Source organism: Pelodiscus sinensis, chromosome 20 (assembly GCF_049634645.1).
Source record: "Pelodiscus sinensis isolate JC-2024 chromosome 20, ASM4963464v1, whole genome shotgun sequence".
In the NCBI taxonomy this organism is placed as follows: Eukaryota; Metazoa; Chordata; order Testudines; family Trionychidae; genus Pelodiscus; species Pelodiscus sinensis.
The window spans coordinates 5,616,481-5,632,930 of record NC_134730.1 but is presented as its reverse complement, the minus strand read 5'-3'; the positions used below and the strand labels follow the sequence as shown (position 1 = coordinate 5,632,930).

The following is a 16,450-nucleotide window of genomic DNA, read 5'->3' as shown; positions in this document are numbered from 1 at the left end:
CTGCCCCTCTTTTCTCCCCCCCCCCCCCCGTCTGCAATTCCTGGTCAATGGGAGCTATAGGGGCGGTGGAGCCGCTAGGCGAGGGAAATGACTGGGGGGGGGGGGCGAGTAGGGAGGAATAGCAGCATGCAGAGCTACCTGCCTCCCCCCTCCCCCCAGGAGACCCTTGAACAAAGGACAGGACTGTGGCACTTTAAAGACTAACAAGACGGTTTCTGAGGCGATGAGCTCTCGTGGGCCGGACCTTGTGAGTCTCTACAGGGCTGCCCAGTCCCGCCCTTCGTTTCAGCTCGAGCAGGCTCACGGGGCCGCCTGTCTCTTCCTGAGGGGACCCTCGAGCCTGGCTCCCTGGGGGCTGCCCCAGGGGCGGCTCTAGGGTTACGTGGCCTAGTCCCTGTATTGACGAGGGGCAGGTGACAGGGGCCCCCTTGGCTCCCCGCGGGCCGCGCACGACCGGCGACTCGTCCTCGCTTCACGTTGCGCGCCGGGCTCCGCTCAGCGGCTCCCCCCACGCAGCGCGCGACACCAGAGACCCGCCCCCGGTCACGATTTGTTCCCAAGTTCTGACGTGACTCCCCCCGCCCGCCTGGCTCCAACCCCTACGCTGCGCGCGCGCGCGGCCCCCCCGGACAGCAGGCGGTCTCGCGCCCCTGCAGAGCGCTCAGCCGCTTCGCGCACGCGGCGCCCCTCACTGCGCATGCCCAGCGATAGCGAGGGCGGAGGCTCTCGGCGCCCTGGCAGCCGGGCCCGGCTTGGCGCGTTCGGGCCGCAGCATGGAGGCCGCGCTGAAGCGGGAACTGGGCACCTCGGTGCTGCGGCCCGCGGGCCACTCGGGCGGCGGCTGCATCAGCCAGGGCCAGAGCTACGACACCGACCGGGGCCGGCTCTATGTGAAGAGCAACTCCAAGGCGGAGGTGGGGGAGGGGCGGCGGCGGACGAGGAGGCTCGCGGGGGGGGGGGGGGTGTTCCCGCCAAGCTGCGCCCCCGGTGCGGGGTGTGGGGCGGAGCTGTGCCCGGGCCCCGCCCCCTTCGGCACGTCGCAGCACGGCCCGTGCGGTGGGGGTTGGCGTGCGGGGCCCGGGGCGCCGCGCTGGCAGTGGCTGCCCCGGGTTAAGTCCCCCCCGCTGGGGGGCTACAGGGCCCGGTCCGGCGGCGCAGGGCGCCCGCTCGATCCATTGCGCAGCGCGCGGGCCGGGCCGGGCTGGTGACGGTCGGTGTCAGACAGGCGAGTGGGTCGGGGCTGCATCTCGGCTCACTAGGACCGAACCGCCTAGAGCTGTCAACGCGCACGGGCCGAGACCGCTCCCGCGGCCTTGCCAATGCGGCTGGGCTGGAGCCCAGACACTTGCAGGGCGAGGTGGGGGGCCCCAGTGGCAGGGGGCCAGGCTGTGGGGCTGGCCAGGCAGGATCCTATAGAGATCTCCTGTGCCAAGGCCGACGAGATGAGCGGCAGCCTCACAGGGATGCAGATGTCCGGCTTGTCCAGCACCAGTCCCAGATGCAGCTTGTACTTGGGCTCTGCGCAACATGGGGCCCACGGTAACCAGCCCTAAGTCTGGGCCTGGGTGTGGGCTCGGGGATAGGAGGTGTTTGGGGTGTACGAGGGAACTGCAGGCTGAGGAGTTGGAGTGCAGGATCGAACTCGGGGCAGGAGGGTGGGATCTCGGTGGGAGTTAGGATGTAGGAGGGGGCTTAGGGTTGGGGTGTGGGGTCTAGGAGGGAATTAGGGTGGTGGAACAGGCTTAGGGCTGGGGCTCTGGATTGGGGTGTGGGTCTAAGAGGGACTTAGGGACTCAGAGTGCGGGAGGAGGCTCAGGGCTGGGGCAGGAGACTGGGGTGCAGGATGTGGGAGGGATTTAGAATGCAGAAGGGGGACTCAGTGTTCCGGGATACTTAGCTGGGACAGCTCCTGTTTAGTGGGATAGGTTGTTTGGTGCTCATCTGCAGGCACTGCCCCCGCCTCGCAGCTCTTATTGGCTGCAATTCAATGGGTGCTATGGGATGGAGCCTCCAGCTGAGGGTAGCATGGGGTCAGAGTGTCATGGTGCTTGGGGACGGAGAGAGGAACAGCAGCATGCATAGCCACCTTCCTTGTCCCCAGTAAGGGCTGGCCAGGGAAACAGGAGCTTTTCAGGCTGTAGCCCAGGGTTGCTAATGGGACCCCTTGAGCCTGAGGCCCTGGAGTGGTGGTGGCGGCCAGTAGAGAAAAGAAGCTATGGCTGCTCTGAGCTCCTGTGTAGGGCTTATTAGGCAGTTATGCAGCTTAGCGGGAACCATGGTAATGAGGGGACTAATTCCAGGGGCTGTTTATACAAAAAAAATGAGCTGGCTTCACCTTTCAAATACTCTGGACAAACTGGAGAAATGGTCTCAGGTAAATAGGATGAAGTTTAATAAGGACAAATGCAAAGTACTCCACTTAGGAAGGAACAATCCGTGTCACACATACAGAATGGGAAACAACTGTCTAAGAGGGAGTACTGCAGAAAGGGATCTAGGGATCATAGTGGACCACAAGCTAAATGAGTCAGCAGTGTGATGCTGTTGCAAAAAAAGCAAACATGATTCTGGGATGCATTAACAGGAGTGTTGTGAGCAAGGCATGAGAAATCATTCTTCCACTCTGTGCTAATTAGGCCTCAATTGGACTATTGTGTCCAGTTCTGGGCACCACGTTTCAGAAATATGTGGAGAAATTAGGGAAGGTCCAGAGAAGAGCAACAAGAATGATGAAAGGTCGAGAACATGACCTATAAAGGAAGACCGAAGGAATTGGAAAAGAAAATACTGAGAGGGGACATGATAGTGGTTTTCAGGTTATCTAAAAGGGTGTCACAAGGAGGAGGGAGACAAATTATTCTCCTTGGTCTTTGAGGATAGGACAAGAAGCAATGGGCTCAAACTGCAGCAAGGGAGGTTTAGGTTGGTCATTAGGAAAAGCTCTGTCAGAGTGGTTAAACACTGGAATAAGCTGCATAGAGAGGTTGTGGAATCTCCATCTCTGGAGATATTTAAGAGCAGGTTACATAGACATCTATCAGGGATAGTCTAGACGGTACTGTGTCCTGCCATGAGGGCAGCGGACTGGACTCGATGACCTCTCGAGGTCCCTTCCAGTTCTAGTGTTCTATGATTCTATGTAAAGGTGAGTAGTTGCTGAACTGGCTGTACCACCTAAGGCCAAGCAGATAGTTGCTTGAAAGTGAGGATATGGGAGGGGGCTCGGGACAGGGGCAGAGGGCTGGGGTGCAGGGTGAGATCTCTGGATGGGGGTGTGAGCTCTGGGGTGGGCCTGGGGATGAAGGGTTTGAGGTGTAGGCTGCCCGAGGAGAGAAGACTTCTCCTAGGCCTCAATGCAGCAGCTAGGGGCCAGGTGAGAGGTGCCTCTCCATGGCTACTGTAGCTCCATAGGGCTCAGCTGAGAGAAGGACTCCTGTCCCTCTCTGGGGCAAGCTCAGGCTAGGCTAGGTGAGGGCGAGGGAAATGGCACCTGCCCACCAGATTGGTGGTTGTGGTCAGGTGAGAGAGGTGCCCCTCCTCTAGCCCTAGTATGGGACAGTGGTGGTTAGGGGAAGGGGAAGAGGTGCCCCTTCTCCTGGCATGGAACAGCTGCTGCTGGGGGGGGTGCCCCCTCCTCACCAGGGAGCTGCTGCAACAGCTCTGCTACAGCAGCTCCATGTTGGGGCAGGCGAGGGAGGCGCTTCTCCAGCCACCACAGCTCCGAGTTGGTCCAGTGGGCTGAGTGTAGCCACCCTGAGCCCCTATGTGCGGTTTGTTAGGTAGCTGCGCGACCGCAGCTTAGAGGGAACTTAGGAGTCCACAATGTCTGTTTCCAGTCTTCCTGCCCCTCTCCTATTTAGTGATATGAGCAGCAGGATAACAATGTCAGTCAAGTATGCACAGGTCCTAGTTGGAAACTTGCTTAAAGAACCTGTTGTCTAGTAGCAGAACTTGAACACCTAATAGTGATGACAAATCTAGTAGGAATGTTAACTGTTGGTTATATTACTAGTCGAGAAGTCAGTGTAATTTCCATCGACTACTCGACTAGTTGATAGGCACTTCTGCATTCCTCCTTTGAAATGTACAAGAGCCACTGCTGGGAAGTCCTGCTCACTCTGGGCTGCATGCCTGGTGCCAGCTTTGAAATGTACAAGAGTCTCCAGTGGGTTTCATGTGGCATTTCCCCAGAACCCAGGGGATCAGCTGTGTGGCGTTTCAAAGGGGCAGTGCCACATAGCTGATCCTGCTGCTTTGAAGTATACCATTTCCCCCCCCCCCCCCCTTGTTGCCTCTATCTGATAGAGGCAGAAAGGGAGGGAGAGAAATCAACTAGTTTAATCAACTAGAAATCATCTGCTTATTGGATAGTCGACTAGTCCTTAACATCCTTATAACCTAGTACTTCCATTTGGGCCATAGTTAATACACACACACACACACACACACACACACACACACACACTGTTTGGTAATAATTCTTTGAGCATATTTGGGAGTGCTTTAGGGAATTAGGAGCAGGATAATGCTGAGTAATGAAGTGTTGATTTTTAAAAAAAAAGTCATAAGTGCTGGATTAATTTGCTATTCAGTTGGCCACTGTTTTCTATGCTTTTGCATGTGTCTACAGATGCAGAATGCTGATGAAAGCAAACTTAACCTGACTGTAGTATAATGTGCTGTGTGTGCAGTAATGTTCTATATCAGCAGTTCTATTATAAGTGTTTGGTTTTAGTTATTTTACTCTATCAAAATTTGCAGCTGGCTGAAGCCTAGGATAATATTTCAGACAGGGGTACTATTATTTAACCAACTTAGCCATTTATAAGTCATAAAGCAGCTAACTCCTTACTAGATAGTCCAAGAATTCTTATTTGCCTCCAGTCTGGAGAGTTTGCAGTCAATGCCAATTGCAGTTTGTCCTGTGATTTTAATTCCTGTATCTGGCTCTAAATCATTCAGTTTTATTTTATTCACTAGTCAGTTATATTTAATTTGTTTCATTAGTTCCATAGACTGCAGCGTCTCTAAGAGACCTTTTATCCAACCCTTTCTCTCCTTGACTAGTATTAAATTATGTGACTGGTTCCGTTGAAGTCAATGGAGAGTAAGTACTACTCACCACAAATGACGCTGGCAGAATCAAGCCTTAAAGTTGGAACTTGAATAGATTCTCACTTGAAAGAACATTGCAGATGCAGGTTAGCCACAATCATTGTATTTCTGCTGATAAAATTTAAGAACAGCAGCTATATTAATGTAGGTCAGACTTAGTAGTGTAGGCACCACAGTCAGGACCACTGGCATTTTGTACGTGCTCTAGCAAAACAACAACAAAAAACAACTCTCTGTTAAAAAAATTTAGACTTGGTTTACTTACAAAAAGTCCTTCATTTAGCCATAACATTGTTCAAGAGGAATAATGCTTTTCCTTTGTATTTGACAGGCCAGAAGAATGTTTGAGGGAGAAATGGAAAGTTTATCAGCCATCCTGCAAACACAGACAGTAAAGGTGCCCAAACCTATTAAAGTTATAGATGTGCCAGGAGGCAGCACTCTGTTTGTGATGGAGCACTTAGAAATGAGGAGTCTTAATAGGTAAATTCTAATTACTTCTTGCTGTGACTAGAAATTTAGATATAAGGGCAAACCATTTATATTACTTTTTTTGGGGATGAAAATCCATTTTGATACACTATTTTTTTGCTAGGTCTGAAACAGGAGTGGAAGCTGCACTCTGTATACAGTGCCCCTTATTATCACACAATGCTTTTATACAGTCAATCAGTCATATACTGAAGAGAAGCTCCAGTTATTGGGAAGCAACAGGTAATAGTTAAGGGGGATTCAGTCATTAGAAACATAGGTGGGTTTGTGATGACCGGGAGAACCGCATGGTGACTTGCCTGACTGGTGCGAAGGTTGCAGATCTCTCAAGACATCTAGATAGTCTTGTGTGTAGTGCTGGAGAGGGGTTGTGGTATATGCAAGTACCAACAACATAGGCAAGTATAAGCAAGAGATTCCAAAGGTCAAATTTAGGTTGTTAGGTAAGAGATTGAAGTTCAGAACCTCTGTGGTAGTGTTCTCTGAAATGTTTCCAGTTCCATGTACAGGGCCAGTTGGAGAGGCAGAACTGTAGAGTTTCAGTGGGGTCTAAATTAGCTGTTACCACTTAAGAAAGAGATCTTGGAATCATTGTGGATAATTCTCAGAAAACATCCACTCAGTGCTCAATGGCAATGAAAAGACCAAACAGAATATTGGAATAATTAAGAAAGGGATAGACAATAAGACAGAAAATATCATATTGCCCTAGTACACCCACATCTTGAATACTATGTGCAGATGTGATCATCCCAATTCATAAAAGATATATTGGATAAGGTTCAGAAAAAGGCAACAAAATGATTAGGGATATGGAATGACTGCCATATGAGTAGATTAATAAGACTGGGACTTTTCAGCTTGGAGTAAATATGAGAGGAGCTATGAATAACATTATGACTGGTATAGTGAAAGCAAATAAGGGAGTGTTATTTACTCCCATGCAGCCTGGCTGGGATTTGGGATGGCCCAAACTCCCTGCCTCACACCCACTACTTCCCCACCTACTCTGGCGCAGCCAGGGTGCTGGGAAAGAGTCTTGTCTGACCGGCAGTCACAGCCTGCCTGGGAGTTAGATGCCCCAAACTCCACAGCCTCATTTGCCTCCACCCACCTCCTGTTTCCCACCACATAGCTCCTGTTTTCCCCCATCACCTTGCCTTTTTCCATGTCCTTCTTAGGGTCCAGGAGGCTACTCATTAGAAAAGTCATGTCAAAGTGGCTGCTCTAATTGGGTATACAGCCCTTCATTCCTTCATGCATGGCCACCCAGGTGCACACCTTCGAAGGAACTATTGTATTTTATGGGACAAGTTGCAACATTTTCTAAAGAATACAAGCTTGTTCTTGGAAAAAATCGAAGAAAGGAGGATTAAAATGAGAGGGTAGAGGAGACATATGAGCTCAGAAATGTAGAAGAGTAGATTTGTATGGAGTTTTTGAGCAGCAGAAGGATAATTTTCAATTTTGTTTGGGGTCAGATAGGAAGTCAGTGAAGGGGCTACAGGACATTTGGTTTTGTTTCCTGTAGTGATATGAATGGTTACCTGGCAAGCATCATCCTTAACAGGTGATGCTTAGCAGTTACGGTTAGCCAATGGGCTGAAGCAGCCACCAGTCTGGCGCATCTCAGCCTGGGGCACTCCACCTCACCCAGAGCAGCCTCTTTCCATGGCGGGGGGGCTGAAATGCCACCCCCATCTAATCAGTTAACTAGTTAACTGATTAGCTGGGATTTTACATCCCTAGTTTCCTGGAGGGTGAGAGCAGTCTAGCATTAGCATTCTGGTTTCTGGTGTTGAGAGAGCAGAGGTCTCGAAGAGCATAAAATTACAATAGGTGAGGCATGAAATGATGAAAAGTGTACAAACTTTAGCAGAGGTAGACTCCAGGAAAGGATGAATCCGGCTGATCCCCTGCCTCTATAATGTAGTTAGAGAAATAGGTGCTGACTCCATGGGTGCTCTGATGTTGGAGCAGCCCTGGGGAAAAATTAGTGGGTGCTCAGCACTCACCAGCAGCCAAGCTCCCCCAGTGCCTCTTGCTGAGGGTCAGCCCCACTGCCCAACTCCTTTTCTTCCCTCCCAGCACCTTCCACCTGCTACAAAATAGCTGGGTTTTTTAAAAGGATGTTAAATATTGAGTAATTTACTAGTCAAGTAGTCAATGGAATTTCCATCAACAACTAGACTAGGTGATAGGCACTTCTGCATTCCTCCTTTGAAATATACAAGAGGCTCTTGTATGTTTCAAAGGAGGAATGCGAAATGCCACATGCAACCTGGGGCCAGTGGAAAGTCCCGTTGACTCTGGGCTGCATGCAGGTGCCAGCTTTGAAATGTACCAGAGTCCCCAGCGGGGGCTCTTGTGCATTTCAAAGCAGAAGTGCCCTTATGGAGCCCAGGCTCCATGCTGCACTGCTGCTTTGAAATGCCATGCAGAACCCTGGTCAGCTGGGGATTCTGAGTTCCCCCATTGATCCCAGGCTCCATGAGGGTGCTTCCACTTTGAAATGCACAAGAGCCCCTGCTGGGGACTCTTGTACATTTCAAAGCTGGCACATGTGTGCAGCCAAGTGTCAGCGGGACTTCCTGCTGGCCCCAGGCTGCATGTGGAGTTTCGCATTCCATGACTCCCCAGCTGACCCCGGGCTCCATGCAAACGCTGCAGCGGCGTTTCAAAGGGGTAGTGCTGCACAGCTGATCCTGGGCTCAGCTGCGCAGTGCTGCCCCTTTGAAACAAAGAAGTGCTGCATGGAGCTGACCTCAGGCTTCAAGCTGTGCTGCCACTTTGAAGTACTCCCTCTTCCCCTCCCCCACTTTGCTGCCTCTATCTGATAGAGGCAGCAAGGGGGGGCGGAATTGACTAGTCAGCTCGGATAGTCAACTTGTCCTTAACATCCTGAGTTTTTTTTATTCAGGACACTCCAGGGTAGGGTAGGATGGAGGAAGTGGGGAAGAGGTAGAGTGGAGGCAGGCTCAGGAAGGGTTAGAATGGGGGTTTGGGTCAAGGGGTGGCGTGGGGGTAGGTCAAGTGTTCCCTGGCTAGAGCGGAACTTGGTGCCTATGGCTGAAGGTATAAAAACTAATAGGTTGCATGACGCATTATCTTCTCACAGGCTGACTTTTAAATGAATAGGCCTCTTGTAGAGCTAATACACAGCAGAAATGTTGTATTACAGTAATTGTTTTGTATTAGCATTTCTCTTGCTTTCATTTCAATGTCACTTTGTGAGAAAAAGCCATTGTGTCCTAATGAATGCAATTTTCAGAAACTTTTGGTCTTAAACTTTTCTCTGTCCTCAAAAAGATGTCTTTACTTCCAGATAGCAAACTTTTCCACATGCTCAGCAAATGTACAAGAATAATTCCCTGCATATCAAGATGTAAATTCACTGCTTACTATATGGTTCAGTGATGGTAAAAGAACTTATGGTTTCTTAGACATTCAGCAAAGCTTGGAACACAGTTGGCTGATCTCCACCTTCACAACCAGAAACTTGGAGAGAAGTTGAAGAAAGAGGAGAACACTGTTGGTACAGTACATAGTTGTGTCTAAATTTAATGACATTAAGTTGGCTACCAGGTAACCTATAAAACAGGCAGTTGCTAAAATGACCTTGTTGTTTCAGGAACACCTATTTGGATCCAATAACATTGTCATGCAACTGAGCTTAGAATGAATTCCTTTTTGTATTTTAAAAAGGATTCAAACATAGCAAAAAAGCTCTTTATTTCTTTAATGGGCAAAATATTTCTTAGAGCTATCCCCACTATTTGTTCTAAATCCTTACCTACGAAAACCTTGTTTCAGAGGAGATATACCACCAGATGATGATATTAAAATTAAAACTTAAACTTTTTCAATCGTGTCCTAAAGTTAACTGAAGACAATTTATTAAAGATACTGCTGTGTAAGCTGTCTTCTTCCAGCAAACTATTGTATCTCCTTCTGATTTAAAATTCACCTATGCACATGCTTACAATCTTTGTAATCAATGTTTTTATTTTGTTTTGGTTTCTAAGGTAAAAGTGAAGGGCAAACAGACATCCAGTTTGTGGATCGATTTGGCTTTCATACAGTCACCTGTTGTGGCTATCTTCCACAAGTAGGTTCTGGTTAAGACTTGGAACATATTTAACCTATTGACACTTCTATTGTTTTACATTCTTAGGGGGTTTAAATGCAACACTTTAAGACTTTGCTATGTATTTTTTTAATTGTGAAAGAACAAATGCTTGGATTGTAGGAGTTTTTGCTTTGGAAACACAAAGGGCCAAAATTATTGTAGAAGTAGCTCCATTGATTTTAGTGGAGTTACACTAGGAATTAATTTGTTTCTGATAGCTTGGAAAGCAGCAGCCCAAGAGACTGTTTGGAACTATCTGTGACATCTGTGCTGTTGCTTTTATTCAGTGAATGAGATTTTAAAGAAAACTAAAACCTTTCCTGAGCACTGTCCATATTAGACAACTGAAATAGTAACACCTTGCCACTAGACAGATATCGAGACACAAAGTGTATGTTTTATTTCCTCAAAGACTATATTTTAAAAATATTCTTATGATATGTCCAGTGCCTAACTTCTGGTCCTGCTTTTCTAGGTGAATGACTGGCAGAATGACTGGGTGACTTTCTATGCCAGCCAGCGAATCCAGCCCCAGATGGATATGGTTGAAAAGAATTCAGGAGACAGAGAAGCAAGAGAACTTTGGGCACAGCTTCAGGTAGAAGAGCTCCTTCTGACTCGTAATGTATTGATAGCGAGGTGCGGGTTAGCTGACTTTCTTTATTAAAAGAAATTAGTTTCACATTTTTGTGAGAGACATATAGTCCCAAAGACTCTAAAACACCCTTCATGTGAAGGTAGAATGGTTTCATGTAGTGCCCTCCAATACCATACTCTTTATGTACTAGCCAATTAGCCTGTCATAAGACAGGATTTTCAGGTCTCTCCTCCACGACAATCTTCTCTCCTGAGCCTCCGGTCTCTCTGTCTCTCTCCTCCTACGGCCCCCCCCCGCAGCTCTCCTCTGCCTCCTGCCTCTCTCTTCTCCTCCCCCTCCTGCCTCTCACTCGGGGGACTGCGGAGTCCAAACGGTTGCTTGCGCCACGTCCTCCCGCGTGGCAGCCCAGCTGAGCAGCGCAGAAGTCAGCCGAGCGCCAACGCGGGAGGTGAAGGTGGGTGGGGCGGTGACATTCATGGCCAGGGGGTGGGACCTGGAGCCGCTGTCATGCTGCACGTCAGTGCCCCGCCCCACCTTCGCCTCCCACAGTGGCGCTTGGCTGACTTCTGTGCTGATCAGCTGGGCCACCGCGTGGGAGCAAGCAGAGCAAGTGGCCATTTGGGTTCCCCCGTGGCGGCCCGGCTGAGCAGCGCAGAAGTCAGCCAAGAGCCATGATGAGAGGTGAAGGGGGGCGCAAAGGGGGGCGAGGTGGTGACATACATGGCCAGACCCCATCCCCTGACCGTATACATCACCACTCCACCCCCTTCCTCTCCTGTCGTGACACTTGGCTGACTTCTGTGCCGCTCAGCCGGGCTGCCGCAGGGGAGCAAGCGGCGCAAACAGTCATTTGGGCCCCGCGCTCCCCATGCAGCACACGGTTGCTGCATAGGGAGCGCGAGGCCCAAACGGCCGCTTGCGCCGCTTGCTCCCCCGCGGTGGCCCAGCTGAGCGGCGCAGAAGTCAGCCAAGCGCTATGGCAGGAGGCAACAGCGCTGCCCAGAGGGAACAGCCAGCATTTCAGCGTTACAGAGTCACAGACATTGGGCTACTATATATATGACTAGCCAATTAGCCCATCATAAGATGGGGTTTTCAGGTCTCTCCTCCACATCGGTCTTCTCTCCTGAGCCTCCAGTCTCTCCTCCTCCTCCTACTGCCTCCCTCCCCCTCTCAGCTTTCCTCCGCCTTCTGCCTGCCTCTCACTCTCCGCTCTCCTCTGTCTCTGTCGGGGATGCACGTGCCTGGGTGAGTCCGGCTTCCCTCCGGCCAGTTCCTCCTCCTGATTTCCCACGGCCCTGCTCGCTGAGCCGGGCTGCCATGGGGGAGCAGGCGCAGCAAGTGGCCGTTTGGGCTCCCCTGCAGCAGCCCGGCTGAGCGGTGCAAAACTCAGCCAAACACCTCCTGAGGCAACAGCTCCCCCCAGAGGTGACTTGTAACGCTACAGCATTACAGAGTCACAGACATTGGGCTACTATATATATATGATAATGGGTTGCGTTCATCTTTTTGGATGGATGCACTTTAGGCTCTTTTCTCACTGTTTTGTAGAACTCTAGTCTTGGTTTAATAGGTTTCTTACTCCTCCTTTTAGGGGTGCAGTATCTTTGAATTTGTTCGCAATTGGCTAAATTTGGAGTATTGAGTAAATTTTTAACTTTAGATTTTTTAACACTGAAAAGCAGCTATGGCATATACTGAAGTTAGGAAGAAGTGACAAAAATGCAAGATGGACTCTCTAACAGAGAGAGTCCCCTGTAAGCTTGGGGATGGGATATATGATTGGATGACTCTGGTCTTCAACAGTAATGGATGTTTGTGAAAGTTCATCCCCCTCTGAACTATTTTATAAAAAATGTCAAAAGCTGTTGGACTGTTTTGATTTGCAGTTAACAAACTAATTTTGAAGTATTTTGAATTCGTTTCCATAATTGTTGTGTGTGTGCATGCTTATGATGAGTTCAACATCTGCTGGCATCCTTCATCTTGAGACATTTCACTGGTAACTCTTGCCTTCTTTTCCTCCCCAGCTGAAGATACCTAGTTTGTTCTGTGACATGGAGATTGTTCCTGCTCTCCTTCACGGAGATCTGTGGGGAGGAAACGTAGCTGAAGATGACTCCGGCCCCCTTATTTTTGACCCTGCCTCCTTCTATGGTCATTCAGAGTATGAACTAGCAATAGCTGGGATGTTTGGTGGTTTCAGCAACTCTTTTTATTCTGCTTACCATAGTAAAATTCCCAAAGCTCCAGGGTTTGAGAAACGACTCAAACTGTACCAGCTTTTCCACTATATGAACCACTGGAACCATTTTGGATCAGGGTACAGAGGGTCTTCTCTAAACATCATGAGAAACCTGGTAAAATGACTTTACACTCAAGCAGAGTAGCCCACTACACACTTAGGAAAACCCAAACTTCTTGGTGAGGCAATTACAGTAGTAATAAAATAGATACTTGATCATCTAAGAGAACCCTATTTGCACAGTTAAAGATCAGAAAGTCCTGCAGAATCCCAACTATGGCATTTTCCATCCCTTTAGGATAGTCATTTGTTGCAGGAATAATTAGTTAGTTTGCTATCCAAGGAAGTGTTAATTCCAGAGCTATGTGAAGAAGCTTGCTGTGTCAGGGTGGTGTTGTACAATTCTGTTTTGAATCAGAGAAGATAACTCTTGGGTGTAAATTACTAGGAAGAGGTCCTGTGACAGAGACCAACTGTGTCACGTTGCTAATGTTTGCACTTGCACATTGACTCAGAAATCAACGTGAAAAGCTCAGTGAAATGGATGAATGGCCTTTCCTTACATACCAATCCAAATGGCTGAAAGGGTTGCTCAGTGAAACTTTCTTCCTTTTTGTTAGCTTGCTTAGCCAAATACTTTTCATCCATGTGTTTCTAGGTACAAGTACCAAAGGAAATGGGTGGGGTCACCTGCCCAGCCTATTGCATAGCACTGGGTCCAGACTTCTGAAACATTTCAAGTTTAGTGTGACACCGGGTCTTTAGGTTTTGTTGGCATATTCCTGGAGTGTCCTGTGTCTACTAGTCAACCAGCTTTTAGTTAGAGCCTGTTTAGAGCTGATACCATCTTGCTTTGTGAATGGCGCTGTTGCCTGATAGGGTTTCCTCTCCCGCTGGATGTCTTTAGGCAGGACTGGCTGCATGTACATTTTCTTGGGGGAGGTACTGCTGATTGGCACACACACGTGACAGTCATGTTTGTGGTTGTCATCACCCACAAGTAGAGAGACTGGTTCAGTTCCATCAGACTACTGGGGTTTCCACATAATTTGTCCAGAATTCATAGTGTGGGAGCCATGAAGTGTCTTCGTATTTTTGTAGGCTGCACTACTTGCCTGTTAGCTCTAGGCATTCAAGACCAAGGGAAGTCAAAATTAGACTGTGGATGCATGTAAGTGTATCTCACCACTTAATACCTGTATCACTAAAATGTCTTAATACAGGAAGACATTACATTTCAGGGTAGTAACTGTTCCATGTGCACTTGCAGCATAGTAACACTAAATCAATAGCTCTGCTGTGCAGTCATGAGCTTCTAATGATGTTTTGGCCAAAGGACACCAGGTAGATGAGATGCATAATTTCTTACATGATCGTTAGGCTTATGGGAATGACTTTTATTGAACTAACATTTTTTTTACTGGATTTGAGTTGGTACTCGGATTTGCTGAATTTCTCTAACTGGTGGTTTTACAATGAATACTGATACAAATTTTGGTGACTACCATTAGATTATTTCTCCTCCATATTAATCCTTGTTGTAGTTTCACTGGCTGTTAATTGTTGGCTGTAAAACAAAATAAACGCCTTGCTGTGCAGCATAGGTTTTTACTCATCTCCTGTTGTTTAAATAAAATATTAGTCTCTGAATTGATTGTCTCTAGACTGTATGAATAGCTTGCAGCTTACTTTCATGACTGGGAAGCTACTCTAAACTGTTGGAGAATAGGAAAGTCTTATATCCTTCCTAATGAAAACCCAATGTCATGGTTCTTAGGGCACTCGGCACTGAGAGTTATCTTGTTACCTCCTTCTTCCAGCTTTGAGGTAGAAGTATTCCCTGTGTTATCCAGTCTCTGACACTATGCTCACAGTAATCTCAGATACTCTGCTCCCAAAGGTGCAGTGTACACCAGCTTTACTTTAGAACAGTGGTTCTCAAACTTTTTGGCCCATAGCCCACCCCATTCAATGCAGACCTTTCTGTGAACCACCTACCAACCACCAATAATGGGTGCAGAAAGGAGGAGGTGGAAGTGCAGTGTCTGTCCAGGAGGTTGGGTGCAGGAGTGGCTGTCAGTGGGGGGGACCTGAGTGAGATGTTGGGTGGAGTGGGATGAGGATGGGAGGTCTGGGCAGGAGGGAGGGTGCAGGAGTGGGATGGGGGTGTCTCAGCAGGAGGGCTGTATATGAGGGATATTGGGCTGTGGGGTCTGGACATGAGGGATTTGGAGAGCGCTTACCTGTCTCTTCCTCCTGCCACCGCAAGGCACTGTACCTCACTGCTCCCATTGGCCATGATTCCAGCAAATGGGAGCAGCAGGGAAAGCCTCCAGGCGAGCAGTTTCCTGTGCTGCTGTTCCCTCAACCCAAGAGGAGAGGGAGTGGCAGCGCTCAGAACCAATTCCTTCCCCTACAAGCTGGATCTAGCCCATGAGGCTTGTCCCTGCAGCTGGAAGCAACAATGCAGGCTGCCTGCCGTGAAGGGGGGAGCAAGCTGGAGCAGCTATCCCCCACAAAACAGTTGCAGACCACACTTTGAGACCCACCACCTTCAGTATTATTTAGGTACAGCACACCACACTTGTAAAGACACAAAAGGAGGTTTATTTAGGATAGAGATTCTACTAGAAGCAAGAAGGTATGATGAAAACAAATGATTATAGTGTAAAACAAATAAAATGTGAACCTGAATCTAAACTTATTAGGGATGTAAAAAGTCATTTAAAAATGTAATTGTAACTGCTAAAAATCCTAGCAGTAACACGGTTAGACGCACTGTGGGCCCTGCAGTATAAAGCTTGTATATACGCTTTATACTGCAGAGCCCTCAGCAATGCTGGCTCTTGTACTGCAGTAAAGCCTCCCCAGGAGTGGAGCCAAGGAAGCATCACTGCAGGATCTGCATCTGGGTTCCTGGGAGTGGGGCCAGCAGCTTCAGCAACCTCTGCTTCCAGTGAGCCAGCCTGTAATGTGCTGTGGGTGCAGCCCCTGCCTGCAATGGGCCCCGTAGAGCTGGAGCAGCTCCCTGCTAGGGGTCGGTGGGGAGCTGCTTCAGCCTCTACCAGTTAACCAGAACCAGTAAGCCTCATCCATTAAGGGTGAGGCTTACCGGTAAACCAGTTAACCATTTACATCCCTAATACTGTTCAATCTTTCCTGTCTAAGAAAGTAGGACCTCCCCAGTTCAGTCTGTTCCAGAGCTGGCTGGCTTCATAGCAACCAGGATCCAATTTTTCACATGAACACCCCTGCTTCTCAACATGTCTTCTCAATAAAAGGATCCAGAGTGTGTTTCCTCATTCTATGTTGCACTGAAAGAAGATTTTGTCTTATTTGTAGACCGAGCCATTCTATGTTGTTTTTCTTTTTCAACGCTAAATGGTTTTGATTTTTTTGCAGTTGTCTGAGGGTTTTCGATTTAAAGTTTTGGGATGGAACAAGGCTAGGCAGTTGATTCTGGCTACCCAGGGCATAACGACAGACCTTTCTACTTAAATACGCTATCACAGAGACATTATTCCCTGGTGACTAACTTTTATTTCAAGTCCATAAAGCATATTTTTGGTACAGCTACATTATTACTCAAGTATTACCTGTACATGCATCTCACAGTGATTATGAATCTTGACAAATTTTAAGTTTTCTGTGGGTATCTTGAACATTACTCTTTATGGTTGGTGTAGTGAATTTGTCAGGTCTTAGCTGAATTGTTTCTACAAAACGGGATCCTTTGCCAAAAATTCTGTCACACCCGAATCTGACTTTTATAGGGTGTGTCTACACTACGTGCTTAGGTCAAATTTATTAAGGTTGATTGTTTTAGCACCCAATTTTGTAAAGTCAAAGATGCATGTTGTCACTGCGCATG

General features: G+C 48.3%; 1 protein-coding gene across 5 annotated transcripts; it reads left to right on the top strand.

The window, feature by feature from the left end:
- The first annotated feature begins 652 nt into the window (after positions 1-652).
- LOC102458928 (ketosamine-3-kinase) lies at positions 653-14,229 on the top strand. 5 transcript variants are annotated; one of them, XM_075903532.1, is made up of 7 exons: positions 1,232-1,539; positions 2,301-2,374; positions 5,447-5,598; positions 9,051-9,142; positions 9,633-9,715; positions 10,212-10,375; positions 12,365-12,503. In XM_075903532.1, the coding sequence occupies exons 1-7, from the start codon at positions 1,320-1,322 to the stop codon at positions 12,366-12,368; spliced, it is 789 nt and encodes a 262-aa protein (XP_075759647.1). In that variant the 5' UTR covers positions 1,232-1,319; the 3' UTR covers positions 12,369-12,503. The 5 variants fall into 5 exon arrangements, with proteins under 5 accessions (XP_075759649.1, XP_075759648.1, XP_075759647.1 ...); XM_075903531.1 differs by having other exon boundaries at positions 1,239-1,539; positions 10,212-10,334; positions 12,365-14,229; XM_075903534.1 differs by lacking the exons at positions 1,232-1,539; positions 2,301-2,374 and adding an exon at positions 653-914 and having other exon boundaries at positions 10,212-10,334; positions 12,365-14,229.
- Positions 14,230-16,450: the final 2,221 nt, after the last annotated feature.